Source organism: Carlito syrichta, unplaced genomic scaffold (genome assembly GCF_000164805.1).
Source record: "Carlito syrichta isolate Samal-C Ts95f unplaced genomic scaffold, Tarsius_syrichta-2.0.1 Scaffold306579, whole genome shotgun sequence".
NCBI classification, from domain to species: domain Eukaryota; kingdom Metazoa; phylum Chordata; class Mammalia; order Primates; family Tarsiidae; genus Carlito; species Carlito syrichta.
Genome location: NW_007250675.1, coordinates 270,071 through 287,300, shown reverse-complemented (window position 1 = coordinate 287,300; position 17,230 = coordinate 270,071). Strand labels below are relative to the sequence as shown.

The 17,230-nt window shown below is 51.6% G+C and overlaps 1 protein-coding gene across 1 annotated transcript in view; it reads left to right on the top strand.

The window, feature by feature from the left end:
• The first annotated feature begins 2,406 nt into the window (after positions 1 to 2,406).
• Positions 2,407 to 17,230, top strand: part of PPM1F (protein phosphatase, Mg2+/Mn2+ dependent 1F) — a 19,592-nt gene continuing 4,768 nt past the window's right edge. Inside the window, exons 1-5 of the mRNA XM_008063102.2 lie at positions 2,407 to 2,668; positions 9,312 to 9,460; positions 13,673 to 13,875; positions 14,375 to 14,563; positions 16,125 to 16,268. Of these exons, the coding sequence (XP_008061293.1) occupies positions 2,463 to 2,668; positions 9,312 to 9,460; positions 13,673 to 13,875; positions 14,375 to 14,563; positions 16,125 to 16,268 (891 nt within the window). The 5' untranslated portion in view covers positions 2,407 to 2,462. The remainder of the gene's footprint in view (positions 2,669 to 9,311; positions 9,461 to 13,672; positions 13,876 to 14,374; positions 14,564 to 16,124; positions 16,269 to 17,230) is intronic.

Sequence of the window (17,230 nt, the reverse complement as noted above, 5' to 3'; positions counted from 1 at the left end):
GGTCCTGGTGCTAGCGGTTGCTTGGGGACAGCTCTGCACCATTTACCCTTCTCTCCCAGAAGCACCAGGGGCTGGAGCACTTAACAGACCGAGGAGGAGGACTCAGCCTCTCTGCTCCAGAACACCCCAGCTTGCTGGGAAATTCATACTGCTTTCTAGTTTCTCTGCTCTGCATTGCTGTGCTCTGCTGGGCTGGGCTCAAGCCCTGCCTCCTCCAGATGGCCCTCCTTGATCCTCCTGGCCTCTCCTATCCGGGATCCAGCCCTGCCCATTTCTCCACCTCACAGTCTTCCCTCTGCAGTTCTAATGCCAGTGTCCCTCCTGCTCTCATCTGATTTTTCATTCCTTGTTTTCCATTCTTTGTCTTTTGCCTGTTGGCTCTTTGTCACCCAGGCTGCATTTTATTTACTTCTCCTTGTGAGGGAATGGGAAGGATAACAAGAAATTGAAATCTGCCCCAGAACCTTCCATAACAAACACCTCTCTTTCTATATTATTAAATACTTCTGTGTATCTACTTGAAATAATTGACATTTGATTTCTGCCTCCGGAGGGAGAAAGGCTTTGTTTTTCTAGTGCGCCACCCCTCATCCCTGTATTCCAAATCCTCTGCTGATTAGACTTTTAACCTGGCACCAAGACCCTAGCTCCCTCCCCACACCCTGCTCCCTTTTTGTTTTTTATCTTCATGCTTCCAGATGGCTTCTTCCAAGTTAGTAATTCTTGATAAAGACACACTTTTGTGGGCTATAAGCACCTTTATCTCTCCTTAGTTTCCACTCTTGGTTTTTCCCCTTCAGACTGTGCCGCAGCTGCCCTGTTGGCTAATTCAAAGGCACAGTCTGTAGACATTCTAAGATGAGTGATTCTGGAAGATTCTCCCTGTGATTCTGGAGGATTCTCCCAGGGATTCTGTTGGTTCTCTCTGTTCAGGCATCAGAACCTGGAAGACTTCGGGAAGGGGATTGGCTATGAAACTGCTCCCCAAATCTTCCCTCTTAAACTTGGGGTGCTTCTCAGACTCTTACGTCAGTTTGTTTCTGGAGAGGAACTTTATTTATTACCCCAGGTGGTTGAACTGTGGGACTCATTCCTGAAGAAAGCTTTCCAGACTGGGTGTTAGATGAAGCCCCCCCATGGGAGGGTGGGAGGAGTAGACACAGCTGAGAAGGGAGCTGGGAGGTGGAGAGATGGTGGGGGGAGAAGGACCTGTGCTGAGCAGTGCTAGACCGGGGGTCCCTGTCCATGTGGTAGGAAGTGGGCCTGGAGGTGAACACCCTGGGTGATGGAAGGAAGGTGTTCCAGGGCTGTTTGGGTCTGGAGGACTGTAAGCGAGAATCCAAGTGGACCCTAGTATCTGACAGTGGGGACAGACTAGGGGAGGGAGGAGAGGGGACAGGACCAGGCTATAGAGACCAGGTGTGAATTCAGAGAAGGTTGGCAGTTCTGAGCTGAAGCCCACCCTGGGGAGGAGGAGAGGAACAGGATGGGTGATGACAGGTTCCAGCTTCAGAGTTCCCCCAGGCCCCATCTTCTGTCCTGAGACCTTAAGTGGGAGGCTATCTTTCTCCAGGCCTTGTTATTTGCATATGTGAAATGGGGGCTCATCCTGGCTCCTGGAGGTTCAGGAGCAACACGCAGGGCCTGGAAGCTGGTCAGACCCCAGTATCCCTAAGGACTCTGAAAAGAAGAGCCCACATACTCGCCTTTGGGGTCAGTGGCCTAGGACTATTTATACACCAGTCCTCTAGCCAGGGCTTAGCAACCCGAGCTGTTCTAAGCTGGCAACTTTCTCCTCCTATTAGAGAACATCTGATGATCTTGACTGCATCCCAGGTGCCTCCTGTCTGTCCCAGGCTAGCCCTGTACCTCCCTCCTGGCTACCCCTCTGACGGCCCTATGGCCTCTGGGGAACCCTTCCTGCCCCCTGCATCTGTCTCCAAAACAGGCCTGGATTGGCCTCTCCTGTGTGTTGGCCTTTCTCTTCCCTGCCCCAACCCACTTCGGTAGTCCCAGCAGGTATCCCTTTTCCCATCTGGTCACTACATCTAGTCTCACAGGCCTGTGGCATCACCCCTCACCTCAAACCCCTGCCTCAATGGCCTTGCCTCAGCATCCCTGTCCTGCCCACCTCTGGCCACAGAAGCCTCCCTCAGCCAGGAACACATCTTCCCTCCTGTTGCTTCTCTGAGAAATCCACACAGCTTCTCCCAGCACCATCTCCTAAGGCTGCATCTCTAGGCACTTGCATATTCCCACTTGGACCTGTGTCAGGTCACCAGCTAGGATTGTTGGTTCACTTATTTGTGACTCTAAACTGCCCGGGGAAAGGACACCTGCCTTCTACATTGCTGGGCCCCTGTCGCCCCGTGGTTTTATTGACCCCTACTTCTCTCCCCAGGGTGAAGACTGGAGACCTTCTCGTCCCGGCCCAGCTGCAAGACCCCCGGGATGCTCTGGGCATGGCCTCTGGAGCCCTACAGAAGAGCAGCCCGATGGCTTGTGATGCAACAGAGACCTTGGGCTTCCTAGACACGCTCCTGCGAGACTTCCCAGCCCCGCTGGGCCCAGAGAGCCCTTTGCCATGGAAGGCCCCGGGGACCATGCTCAGCCAGGACGAGGTGGAAGCCGAGCTGACCGAGCTGGCCATGGGTTTCCTGAGCAGCAGGTAGGCCTGTCCGCCTCAGAAAGTCAGGAGCAAGGGCGTGATGTGTGGCCAGGGCAGACCTCAGCTGTGGTTGCTTATCCCCAGATGCCTACAGCCCCATCCAGATCCCCATCTAGCCCCAGGAGAGTGCTGTGTAACTCTCCTGAGGCTGCTGTAACAAAGTGCCACAAACTAGCCACTTAGAACAACAGAAATGTGTTCTGTCACAGTTCTGGAGGCCAGGAGTCCTACCTCAAGCTGTCAGCAGTGCCTTGCCCTCTCAAAGGCTATAGGGGAGAATCTGTTCCAGGACTTTCTCTTAGCATCTGGCGTCAACTTCCTAGTGTCCCTTGGCTTGTGGATTTGTCCCTGCAATCCCACCTTCATGGTCACTTGGCACCTCCATGTGTGTCTTCATCTTCAGACATCTTCTCCCCTCCTGTGTCTGTGTCCCTCCTCTTGTAAAGACCCCAGGCTTCCCTGCTGTAGTATGACCACCCTGTTGTAACTCATTCATGATCGCTGACATTAATTTATGTCATTCCAAATTCTGTTCCTGGTTGCCGCTGATGTGAATTTACATCTTTGCAAATTCTGTTTCTGATTGCCACAGCGTAATCATATGTATGTGTTATTATATTTTGCTTGAAAAAGAATAGTGAGGCAAGGAGAGAGAAAGTTAATTGAGATAATTATCTGACATTGACTGCTCAATGTTGTTATTGATTTGCATAGTTGGCAAAAATTGCAAGTTAGTCATTATTTTGTAGCGATTAGTGTTGTATATTTGTATTTTGGTAGTTCAAGTCTTTCATACTTCAATGTTAAAAATAATTTACCAGCCGGGCTCGGTGGCTCAGCCTGTAATCCTGCGCCTTTGGGAGGCTGAGGTGAGTGGATTGCCTGAGCCCGCGGGTTCGAGACCTGCCTGGGCAGCAAGACTTCATCTCCACAATAAATCCAAAAATCAGCCGGGCATGGTAGCACATGCCTGTAATTCCAGCTACTTGGAAGGCTGAGGCGGATGGATCGCCTGAGCCCAGCAGGTCCAGGCTGCGGTGGCCGGAAGCAGCCACTGCACTCCAGTCTGGGTGACAGAGTGAGACTCCAACTCAAAAAAATAAAATAAAATAAAATAAATAATTTACCATAATTACAGAAAATGAAGAAATATATGCTGATGAGATTTCCAAGGTTGAAGGTGAATCCAGTGAACTTATTAGTGATAGTGAGACAGATAGTGAGGTAATGATGCAATGTAAACAAACAAAATATATGTGTGTGTGTGTGTGTATATATATATTTAGGTTTATAATCCAAATAAAAATACAAAGTACAGAATGCTAGTCCAAGTGGTATCTGAGGCAAATACTGGATATGTCTGCAACTTTTTCTAAAGTTGACAATTTAGAAAAGACCATTTCACTGGTGCTTAACGACAGAAGTTTATGACAACCAGCTTAAGATTTTTTTTTATTTTCACCCATTTTCAGTATTAGGAAAGTGAAAAATTTGCCCCTTGCGAATGTGTTAACGAATTACATTTTCAGAGACTGTATTTCCAAATAAGGTCACACTCCAAACCACTGGAAGTTAGGACTTCAACATATCTTGGCAGAGGGCACACGACACAATTTAATGCTTAACAAGCACTAAGTGATAAGTCCCGTTTCTGTTCTGTGGGACAGACGAGCAGACAGAAGTCAATGGGCTAAGAAACTGACTGAAGCCTCATGGTCAGGGTGGAGCAAGGCCACATGGCCCCTCTGGCCAACACAATCTGAGAGACAGCTGATGCTGTCCCCATTTCACAGGTGAGGAAGTTGAAGCACAGAGATATGGAACAAACAGCTTGGCAAATTTCAGGGAGTATGAAGAGTCACCTATCTGTGAATAGATGGTGTGACTGTCTTTTAGGCTGACCTCAGAGGTCCCTTCCTCAGAAGACCCACCCCCCTTCATTTATTCATTCATTCTAGAAGTATTTGTTCCATGAAAGACCATGAAGGACAAGGTCTTCTCCAACCCTCCCTGATCAGACAGCTGCAGGTTATTGGAGTCAGGCTGCTCCATCTGACACAAGGGGTGGCTCATGGAGGCGAGAGAACTGGCGGGCCACACCACATCCCTGCAAACCCAATTCCCTAGTCCCAGCATCACCCGTGGGCTATCCACAGATCCCCTGAAGCCATGACTTGCCCTCGGCCTGACTTTCTCAGACAGAACCCCTGGCCTTGGTAGACTTTGTACCCACTGAGCACATGCTTCCTTTGCCCCTTGGCAGCAGGTCAGCTCTGTCCCTGCATGCCTTGTGAGGCTGTTTGCTAGGACCCAAGGCATCAGTGGAAGACTCACTCACCCTGCGTGCCATGTACATGCTCTGGGGCCGCATCCTCCCAGGGTCCCCCACAACCTCCCAGGAGGAAGCAACCAGTGACCCCGTTCCATGGGTACAACATGTGCAAAGGATACTGTTTTAAGGAATTGTCTCTTTGACAGGTGGCAGGAGGCAAATGGCCCCCAAGGGTAGAGTAGAGCAGGCTCAGGCTACATCGGGAACTGGCTGCAGGAGGACTGGGAGAAAATCCCATGTTCTGCCTCCTCCAGAGGAGCAGTTGGCCCTCAGTGGGGAGCAGGAAAATCCAGTGGAGGGAGTTCTGCAGCCACTGGGCCTTTGTGGAGGTGACGAGGGGCCTTGCTACCTCGGGAGGAATGCTAGGGCCTGAGGCTGGTGCACCCGGGCCCAAGAGTGAGGCAAGTGAGCAGACCCAGGTTGGTGGGGCCTGAGCTGAAAATTGAGTAGAGGTGCTCCAGGGGACGAGAGTCCAGGGGCTCGCTGGGTGATAGGTGCAGAAAAGGAACAAACCACAGCATGAACCTTCAGTTCCCAGGTAGGGCAGAGGAAGGATGTGGGAAAAGATCCCAATGGAGGGAGCCGGGAGGGCTGAGGGGGGAACAGTCAGTGGCCGGTGATCTGCCCAGGGAAGGGCCTTAGTCTAAGTTGATGTCAGTCCCAGGGGTCCGTGTGGCTTGGCGTGAGTGTGTTTGGGCATGATGAGGGGCAGCAGGACTTGTCTGTGTGGGTGTGGTGGTTAGTGGTGTGTGCAAACAGGAGGGGCCAGCATAGAGCTCCAGAGGGCCTCCTGAGCCCCTGGGACCCTCCTTAACACCCCTCAAAGTGCTCTAAAACAGAGCATTTTAAGGTCTTATACTTTCCAGCTATCTTAATGGATTTATTTTGAGTTACTTCTGTTCTTTACTAGCATTTTCTTTCACATACAGAAGTGGATGTTCACAACTGTAGTTACCTCTTGGGGTCTGAACCTCACATGTTATCTACACCACAATTCACACACACATGCATGTGTCTGCATACACATACGATCACACACAATCACATGTGTGCACTCACACACCCGCTTGTGTTCTTCTTCCCTTCTCACAGCCTGACTTTGGGCTCTTGGCTATAAAGAGCTTTGAGTATATTGATCCTGGGCTCTTTTACAGATTTTAAATGGCATCCTTTCTGAGAGGATCCAGGGTCACAGGACTGCTTTGATGTCCTGTCTTTCCTCTTGTTAGCAGCTTCATCACATCTTTGGGTCCCCAAGCAGTGTACCTCACTCAGTAATTATTTTGGTGCACATGATTTGTGTAATTATTGATCTGTCACTGGGCTGTAAACACTTTGTGACTCCCCAAGTGTTTCTTGGGTACCTGAGCCTTGCACCTTGGGCCGGCCCCTGGAGCAACTTCTAGACATTTTTTGTTTGTTTGTTTGTTTTTTGGTTTTTTTTTTGAGTTGGAGTCTCACTCCGTCACCCAGACTGGAGTGCAGTGGCCGCTCCTGGCCACTGCAGCCTCGCCTGCTGGCCTCCGGTGATCCTTCCGCCTCAGCCTTCCCAGTAGCCGGAATTACAGGCGCGCGCTACCACACCCGGCTCATTTTTGATTTATTGTAGAGATGAGGTCTCGCTGCCCAGGCGCGTCACGATAGACATGTTTAAGAGCCTGTCTGCAGGGACCCAATGGGGCTTTCAGGTGACTTGGGACTGAGGGCCTCCAGGGTGTGTCCAAAGCGGACCCTGGGATAAGGCGGGAGCTCTGTCCAGGAAGAGGGTGTTGGTGGCCTGGGGCCAGGCATTGTCTATGTCCCCAGGGCTGGAAGCCCCCTCTCTGTCCCCAGCAGCAGTGGTGGGCGGACAGGAAGTGAAACATTACCTCATCAGGACTAAAGGGAACAGGCATCCCGTTTCCTGCTGTGAAGAAGGAAAACCCAGTGGCTGGCAGGAAATCCCCAAGCTGCAGAGGAACTCATTTCCCCTGCCGTGGTTGGTTGGTTGTCAAAGGCTGTTCCTGAGACTTCTCCCCTGAGTCACTCACCATTTTAAAAACTCAGGGATTCAGACCAATAGCAGATATCTCTCATACCCAGCACCTGTGGGATGTCACCTCTTGCCCAGGCTGCCCATCGGGTGGGCAGCTCTAGTTAAAGCTGGAGGTGTCAACTCAGCAAACAGTCACCCAGCCACCCCAGGCATGCCTCCATCCATGGGGACAGGCACAAGGATAAACACACATCACCTAGCGTACAGGATTCCCTACTTGGTGGGAAGATGGATTTCGGGGGTCAGGAGGCACCCTGGAGGCTGTAGAGGTACCAGGAGGAGTGACCCCTCTGCCTAGGATGGCCAGGGGGCTCAGAATTCCAGGCAGTCCCCCCTCCCCGCCCTCTTCCTGAGTCCATCTGGCCTCAGTGTCTCCATCTCCAGCTCTTTCTTCCCTCAATCCACCCCAGGCTCTTCTGTGCTGCCCACCTGCCAAGCACCTTGCCTGGAAATTGGCATTTCCTTCCCTCTGTTGCCTTCAGCCTGCTGTGACTGCCCTCTCCACCCTACCCATGCCTCCTCCACCCCATCCACACTTTCTCCACTTCTCAACTCTAAGCAGTAACCAAGTCTCACTTGGGGTTATCCCCCCCTTCTCCTGCCATTCCCCAGCCCTCCTCCTGGGTAGGCAGTTAGTGCAGACCCAGTCCCCACCCCATCCACTCTACAGTGGATGCCCCTTATTCCCACAGCCCCCCAGACCCTTGGCCTCATGGTGCCTGAGACTCACCATGGAAACAGCAGCATCCCCCATCCCCTGCCCGGCCCTGCCATGTCACCATGGGGGTCATTATTGCACCACCATCCCCCAAGTTGCTTGGACAGAAACTTTGATGCTGTCCCTCCTCTCTCTGTTCAGTCCCTTATGGGCCTCCCATGACACTGCTCTGCTCTGTACCCTCCTGCTCATCTCCCAGGCCCTGCTCAGCTCAGGCCCTGGCCTCTCTCATCTGAAATATTGTCACTACCTCTTCACCAGCGTCACTCTTCAGTCCTCCCTCCACACCAGGGTCAGAGATCTAAAAGCCCTATCTGTCGTGCCTTGCCCCTCGTCAAAACAGACCAAAGGCAGTGTGGATCCTGTTGCCATAAAGCCTTACCCACACCGGAACCCCTGTGGCAGTGGCCCAGTGGTCCCATTTGCCCGGGGACCCTGTGGACCATGCACGGCCACTCCCCCTGCCAGGTGTACCTATGGGTCCCTCTCCACAGAATCAGTTTCCTGGGGTGCTGTACAAATGACCACAGACCCAGGCAGTTTAAACAGCAAACATGTACTTACTCACAGTTCTGGAGACTAAAGCCTAAGTTCAGGGTGTCTGTGAGCTGTTCTGGTGATGTGTAGGCAATCCTCAGTGTTCCTTGGCTTGTGGGCTCATCCTCCAGACCTGGCCTTTGCATTCAGATAACTCTCTCCCTGTGTGTTTATCTGCATCCAAATAGCCCCTTGTTTAGAAAGACACCAAGGATACTGCAGTAGGGCCCACCGGCTCCAACATGACCTCCTTTATTTTTTTGAGTTGGGGTCTCACTCAGTTGTCTAGGCTGGAGTGCAGTGGAACAGTCATGGCTCACCACAGCCTCCAACTCCTCAGTCCTGCATTGCTGCGACTACAGGCATGTACCACCATACCCAGCTAATTTTTGTAATTTTTTTTTAAGAGGTGAGATCTCTTTATGTTGTCTAGGTTGGTCTCAAACTCCTGGGCTCAAGCTATCCTCCCACCTTGGCCTCCCAAAATGCTGGGATTACAGGCGTGACCCACCGTACCGGGCCCCAACATACTGCCTCTTAACCAGTTCTGTCTGCATTGACCATACTTCCAGATAAGGTACCATTCAGAGGTTCTGGGATTAAATATGTATTTTGAAGGGATACACTTCAACCCCTAACACTCCCAACCTTCAGGGTCCCCAGCTGACATGGATGACCCTCCCCTACCCCCCACAGCAGCAAGTGGATCAGGAGCCATCATCAGCTTGGGTGTTAGGCAGTTTGCTCGCCTCCGAAGCTAGGACACAGTGTACATATCTCTGTGACACCCCCTCCCCACCAGCCGCAGCACCGCCTTTGGTCCAAGCAGCCCTGGCAGATGGTGTTTCATGTCTGCCTCTGTGTGTTGTGTGATGTCTCATCCTGAGTCCCTGAGGACAGAGGTCGCCCTGTTGGCTGTGACCCTTCAGCATGCAGGCTGACTGTCAGGGCAGGGCCTGCAGGGTGGGCTCCTGCTGGGAGCCGCCAGGCCTTGTTCTTCTTACTCCTTCTTCATCCCCAGGAATGCGCCGCCACCTCTTGCCGCGTCTCTGGCCCACGCAGCAGTCTCCCAGCTGCTACAGACAGACCTTTCAGAATTCAGGAAGGTGCCCAGGCAGGAGGAGGAGGAGGACGATGAAGACGATGAGGAAGAGAAGGCCCCTGTGACCTGTGAGTTCTCTTTCCTCTGAGATGGCCTGGGGGCTGCTTAGCAGATGACAGACAGTGGGTGAGCACATTGTGGGGAGCATGTTAAGCCGGGCCACTAAGGGTACAGGATGTGCCTTCATGATGGCAGCAGAATCAAGGTGCAGAGAAGGCATGATGCACCAGTGAGGTGGAGAGTGACAGTAGGTGCATGAGGCAGGATGGGTGGGGGCAGGCACACTCCATTGTACCAACTCACTGAAGTTCCAGAACAACCCAGGAGATGAACAATGCTTGTCCCATTTCACGCATGCAGAAGCCAAGGGACAGACTCCCAATCATGTGGCTGGCATCAGGTGCACTTGCTAATGAAGCTCACTAACATGCCCCAGACGGGCAAGGTCAGAGCTGGCAGGTGACACACCAGTGGGCTCCCGGGGGCCACACATTGTCCAGATGGTAGGAGATGCCACAGCTCAGGACCCTTCCTCAAATGACCCAAGTTAGGCCCCTATTGGGTGTAGACACTTTGTGATGGGAGCTGGAGGAACCCAGAAACTGGGAACAGGGAGGAAATGGTGAGAGGCCTGCAGAGAAAGAGCAGGGCTCTGGTTTCCTGTGACTTTCTTTCATTTTCCTATTAATTTCTTTTTATTGTACTTCACCAAAGTATAGATTCATGTTTGACCAGAAATACAGGGAGAGCCCCAGACTGCAGGGGGTGTCAGGAGGGTGGGAGCATCCTCCCCCGCAGAAAACTCCCCCTGGACAAGCCGCCTGTGGGTTTTCTCACCTTTGCCATTTCCTCCTGGCCATATTACTTCAAATTTAGCATTTTGAGTGCAGCTAACTGGGAGGAAAGCGAGAAGAAGCCTGCAGGAAGCCTCCAGCGGCAGGAAGTGCTGGCGTCCTCCTGGCCTTGGTCCCCTGCCCTTCTCCCTGGCTCCCTGCCTGCTCCCTGGTAGTGCAGCCTCGCCTTCCGCCTGGGAGACAGCTGTCCGTAGTGACAAGCGACCATTGTTCTCTGCAGAGCCAGCAGGCTTCTGGCCAGTGGCAGCTTGCAGCTCCTGGCTCTATAGCCCCACAAACGAATCACCCTCACCTCCCACCCGAGCCCTGCCCAGCCTGTCCAGGCAGGAGACAGAGTCATCTGCTGGTGGGGTGGGGAACTGCCACAGCTGGTGCCAGCCTAGCTTGCACCTGGAACTCCGTAGGGTCTGTGCAGGAGGGAGAAACACAGCTAGAAAGAAATCTCCCAGCCCCTGCTCTCCTGGTCTGTGGAGAGCCTGCCTCATGTAGGCCTGGCCGTGGTCTTGATCACGGAGCAGAATGTAGTCGAGTCTGTAGCCTCCAAGCCATTCTTCAGGGCAGGGATTGTGAGAACCACTGGCTCCTCCATGTGGCCACCACCCCCTCCCCAGGGATTGTGATCAGAACAAAGGACAGAGTCCCAGGAGCAACTCCCAGGGCACTGGCCTGCAGCCCTCAGCCTCAGGAGTCTGTGGGGCCTTTGTCTGAGTGTTGTGGGATGTGTTGTTTGTTGCTACATAACAAGTTGCCCCCCAAAAATAGTGGTTCAAAACAACAGACATTTTATTCTCTCACAGTTTCATGGGCCTGGAACTAGGGAGCGGCTTAGCTGGGTGGTTCTGGCCCAGGCTCTCTCACAATGTTGTGCACTGGAGGGTCCACTTCCCAGGAGGTTGAGACACACGGCTGTGGGTAGGAGGCCTCAGTTCCTCCCTGTGTGGGCTCTCCGCGGGGCTGCCTGAGCATCCTCATAGCTTGAATCTGGTGGTGGAAGGGAAGGAGGAAGAAGTGTAGAGAGAATGAGAACACACATGAGGTAGACATCACAGTGCCTCATGCTGTTGTCAGAAGCCGTCTTCAGTTACTTGGACACCTTCCACCCCTCCCGGGGACTCATCTATACCTACCATGTTCATCTGTACCTGCCATACTCACCTATACCTGCCACATGCACCTGGACCAGCAGGGGTCCCAGAAGGGGCTTGTGCGTTGAAATCAAGTGAGTCCCTGAAGACAAGCCCCTGAAAAGAACTAAGTCCCATACTCAAGGAGAGGGAGTTGAGTGCCACATCTCTAAAGAAGTAGCACAGGATTTATGGACATATTTTAAAGCCACCATGTAGGCTAACACTTGTAGTGGAAAATTGAGAGGTGTTTTAAAAGTATACTTAAGGAACAAGTTGCCCATAGAGCCAGCACCTGCAGACACCCACTGCTGAATTTTGGTCATGTACTGTTCTGCCTTTTTTTTCTGGGCCCAAGTGGTTTTTCATGTACTTGTGATTAAACAGCATATGTAAGTTTCCATCCTTCTTTATTCACTTAGTATTATAGCATTAGCATTTTGTGTGCTTGTAAACTTGGTAAAAGTTCATTTTTGTCTTTTAATTTTTGTTTTTGTTTTGTTTTGAGTCAAGATCTCATTCTGTTGCCCAGGCTGGAATGCAGTGGTATGATCATGGCTTGCTGTAGCCTTGATATCCTGGTCTGAGGCAATTCTTCCTCCTCAGCCTCCTGAGTAGCTGAGACTACAGGCAAGCACCACCACGCCTGGCTAATTTATTTTATTTATTTATTTTTTATAGACACGAGATCTCTCTATGTTGCCTAGGCTGGTCTCGAACTCCTGGCCTCAAGCAATCCTCCCACACCCATGTTGCCTCCCAAAGTGCTGAGATTACAGGCATGAGCCACTACATCCAGCAGTTTTGTTTTAATTAAGCTTTTTGTTTTGGGTTAATCATAGTAGCATGTATAGTTATAAGAAATAATGCAGCCGGGTTCGGTGGCTCAGCCTGTAATCCCGCGCTTTGGGAGGCTGAGGTGAGTGGATTGCCTGAGCCCGTGGGTTCGAGACCTCATCTCTACAATAAATCAAAAAAATCAGCCGGGTGTGGTAGCGCATGCCTGTAATTCCAGCTACTTGGAAGGCTAAAGCGGACGGATCACCGGAGCCCAGCAGGTCGAGGCTGCGGTGGCTGGGAGCGGCCACTGCACACCAGTCTGGACGACAGAGTGAGACTCCAACTCAAAAAAAAAAAAAAAAGAAAGAATGCAAAGAGATCCCATATACACTTTACCCAAGTTCCCAGTGGTGACATTTTGCAGAACTATAATAAAAATATCACAACCAAATTTTTTTTTATGAAGCAATGTCTCACTCTGTCCCTTAGATTGGAGTGTAGTGGTGTGATCATGGCACACTGCAGCCTTGAACTCATGGCCTCAACTGATCTTCCCATCTTGAGTGATCCTCCCACCTCAGCCTCCCAAAGTGCCGGAATTATAAGTACGAACCACTGAGCCCGACCCAGGATGTTAACATAGTCAAAATACAGAGTCATTCCATCCATCACCATCAGGATCCCTTATGTCACCCTTTTATGGACACCTAACACCCCCACTACCTCCACATACCCTCATCCCTGACTGTTGGCTCCAACTACTAGTCTCCATTTCTATGATTTTATCATTTCAGAAGGCATATAAATGGAATCATCATATGTTACTCTTGAAGATTGACTTTTTTCTGGCAGCATAATTCTCTGGAGATGAACCAAGGTTGTTTTGTACATCAGCCGTTCATCCCTTACTGCTGCTGAGTAGTACTCTAAGGTGTGGGTGGACCACCATTTGTTTAACCATTCACACACTAAGGGACATCTGGACTGCTTATTCCAGAGAAAGCTGCCGTGAACATTTGTGTACAAGTTTTTGTATGAACATAGTCTCTAATTTTCTGGAACAAGTACCTAGGAGTGCAATTGCTGGGTTGTATGGTAGTTGCATGTTTAATTTTGAAAATCGCTTTCAGTAGCTGCTTAATCCCTTATCAAGAGATTCTATCATAATTTAATTATCATTCCTTTGTCATTGCATATATATTTTTTCTAATTAATGGGCAGGTAGAAATGATCCTGTACTTTGTCCTTAAATCATTTTTGCATTTTCTTAGGGTGGGATTCCATGAGTGGGGTTGCTCCATGGTAAGATGGGAGACTTCTTGGGATGTGTTATCAAACCAGACATTTCTGATCTTACAACAGGCTGTCATGAGTAGTTTGTTAGGTTGGTGTCTCAGAATGCCCCAGGGCTGGTGGGGTTGTCTTAGAGAGCTCAGGGGCAGTAGGAAAGGGGGAGACAAGCCGGGAGGACTCAACTAGCTGGCTGGTACTTCCCTGACAATCCCTCCATCATGCCCATCAGTGCTGGATGCCCAAGGCCTGGCACGGAGTTTCTTTAACCGGCTCTGGGAAGTTGCCAGCCAGTGGCAGAAGCAGATGCCATTGAGAGCCCAGATCCCACAGCAGCAGTGGCTGGTCTCTATCCACGCCATCCGGAACACTCGCCGCAAGATGGAGGACCGGCACGTGTTCCTTCCTGCCTTCAACCAGCTCTTTGGCTTGTCTGTGAGTGCTCCCCCTGCAGGGCCCTGGGGACAGCTTGGGGGACTAGAGCAGGGATGGGCCACACAGGCACCAAGAAGAGCTGCCAAGTCCTAGGTAAGAGAGACACTCGTCAGCTGTCATCCCAAGACTGGCTGCAGGCAGCTCTTAGAGCACTTCCTGGGGGACCTGAGAGGCCCAGTTCCTCGTCCAGCACCATTGGGTCAGGGCAGCTGCCAGGCCCCAAGCTTTCCCAGCAAGGAACTGAAGAAAGGCAGCAGTTTGCCTGAGTCTGTTCTAAGGCCAGGCCCCAGATGCCATATTTGCTCGAGTCCTGGGGCATCTCCCCTCATTTTATGCTTGTAGCTTCTCAGTAGGGATGGTGAAACCAGGGCTACCAGGGTGTCCTTTTCCAAATCTCCTGGCTCATAAGCATATGAGCCAGGTTTCCCTGTCTGATGGCAAAGGCCACACCAATTCACATGAAGCCAGCGAGTCTCTGACACCCATGCTCCCCCACCAGGACCCTGTGGACCGTGCATACTTTGCTGTGTTTGATGGTCATGGAGGCGTGGACGCTGCAAGGTATGCTGCCATCCATGTGCACGCAAATGCCGCCCGCCAGCCAGAGCTGCCCACAGATCCCACAGGAGCCCTCTGTGAAGCCTTCCGGCATACTGACAAGATGTTTCTCAGGAAAGCCAAGCGAGAGGTGAGGAACAACAGCTGGGCCTCAGGTGCAGTTTAGAGACTGGTAGTCATTAGTATTAGTAGCAGAGTCCTGGCCTCTGCAGAGGGAAGGAAATGGAAGGGGTTGATGGTGCCAGAGGGTCCCACTAAAAATCCTACTGGCAATCTCGTCATTTCTTCTTACAGTAAGGAGGGCTTGTTTCTCATTGCCCCAATGCAGCAGGCTGGGCCCCTCAGCACTATGGACCTACCCCACCACAGAGGGTCTGCAGGCCGCATGGGAAAGAGCAGCTTGTTTTTAAATATTCTTAGAAATGTATTTGAACCAAGTATGGCAAGATGGTACACACAGAGACCAGTGCCTTGAAACAGAGTTTATTACTCACAGTTCCCAAGAGGAGGGGGCATACCATGCCACAAGGGGACCATGGGAAAGCAGGCAGAGAGGAGGGCAGGAGTCTAGTAGGGGAGAGGGAATCTTGGCCAGGGCCTTCTCTGCAGCCTCCTCAGGCATTTGCCATCTCTAAGAATCCACTGGTCCTGAGAGATGCAGTCTCTCCGGAATCAGCAAGGCCCCAAGATGTCAAAACATTAGAATACAGAAAATGGAAAGCATGACTAACACACTGACCCACCTCGCCTTCATCTTCTGGGCAGCATCTCAGTAAGCTGCTGGTACCCTCTGGAAGTGTGCCTTCCTCAGGAGCTGTAGCCACATGCAAGGATGAGCCATTTGTTTCTGAAAGAAAAGAACAAAAGAACACAGGCAGAGGAGGCCCCTCTGTGAACTCACTCCCTCTGAACCTCACCAGCAGAATTTCACTGGGCCCTCCCAGCAGCCTCATGAGGTGGACACTAATATATGCCCGTTTTAGATATTGGGCAGCTGAGTCTCAGGTTGCTTAAAAGGCCTACCCCTATGAGGAGACATCAGGGGAGAAGGACCTCGTCATCACACACTCTGAGCACAGACCTAATGAAAATCAGAGCCAGACTTTGCATCTCAGTAGAAAACTATGCAGTATCTACAACTGTAGAGGAGCCCAGCGAACAGCTGACAGTCCTCCCCTCCTGGTCACCATCACCTCCAGGAAGTGATAAGGACCTCCAAGCTCAGAGCAGATGTTTAATTTAGTGTCTTATTTTCTTTAAACACTTTTATTGAGATATAATTGATACATAGTGGGTTGCATATATTTAAAGTAAACAGTTTGTAAGTTTGGGCTTATACTGTATATATACCTGTGAGTCCCTCTCCACTGTGATGAACACATGCAACACCCAGAAGCTTCGTCCTGTGCTTAGTCATCCTCTCCCATCTCCCGTCCTTCCCCACCCACTCCCCAGACAGCCATGTACCAATGTTCTGTCTGCATTTTCCAGAGTCTGATATGAGTGGGACCCTATAGGACCAGCCCTCCCCTCATGCAGCATGGTCACTCTGAGGGCCATCCCTGCCTCATGTGGCTCTGCAGTTCAGCCCCTTTCCTGCTGGGTGATTCAGTCTGGACCATAGGTGCCTGCAGTGCGGGCACCCGGCCTGCCTATCCTGCTTCATCCCTCCTGGGCCTTCTTCCCTACAGCGGCTGCAGAGTGGCACCACGGGCGTATGCGCACTTATCACAGGAGCGACCCTGCACATTGCCTGGCTCGGGGACTCCCAGGTCATTCTGGTACAGAAGGGACAGGTGGTGAAGCTGATGGAGCCACACAGGCCCGAGCGGCAGGTAAGGACTCCCTCCGTCCAAGCCCAGGGCATTCCCAGGCCCCCATCATGTGGGACCCTCCACCCCAACAGGCAGCCCAGGGAGTGGGGTCAGCTCGGCCCAGTGCAGCATCCTGACATAAATGTTGCAGCCACGGGCTGTGGGTAAGGAGGGCCTCAGGAAGGTCATGCTGCACCAGGGCTGAAAGGGACCCAGCTCAAGGCTGTGTTGGGAAGAGGCTGCTGGAACCCAGGGACTCTGGGATCATACACCTGCAGAGGCTTGGGGTCCTCACCTAGACATGATGGTGATGTTCCTACTGGGACCACATATCACAAACGTCTAGGCCCTGTGTCTCCTGAGGGCAGGTAGCACGCATTTGAATACCAAGGAATGCCTTTGTGTCCCCCAAGTCCCTCCCTTCCCACATTCTGCTCTGCACCAGCTATTTTCACTTAACCTGCGCCCAGTGGGCACTTCCATGTCAGCACTTACGAGCTCTCGTCCCTTCCCAAGGCTGGACAGCCTCCACTCTTCATCTAGTCCCTTATGGATGGACATGGAGATTTTTCCAGCCTTTTGGTGCTAAAAACAATGCAGCAGTACATACTTATATACAGCATTATATTGTTCCAGGTCAAGTATATCTGTAGGACACATTCCCAGAAGTAGCACAGCTTGACTGGAACAGACACATGGACAGTCTTGGTAGATTTTCCAAGCTGCCCTCCCAGGCCATGCCTTCCTGGGCTGGTGCCACATGTCCAGAGGGTTCATTTCTGCATACCCCACCAGCCTGCAGGACTTGCCCATTGGAGAGGTAAGACAGTCACCTCAGGGCAGTTGTTGAATTTTCTTTTCTGTTACAGAGTGAGTTTGAGAATCTTTTTAAAAAATGTAAGATCGCCAGCCGGGCTCGGTGGCTCAGCCTGTAATCCCACGCTTTTGGGAGGCTGAAGTGAGTGGATTGCCTGAGCCCGTGG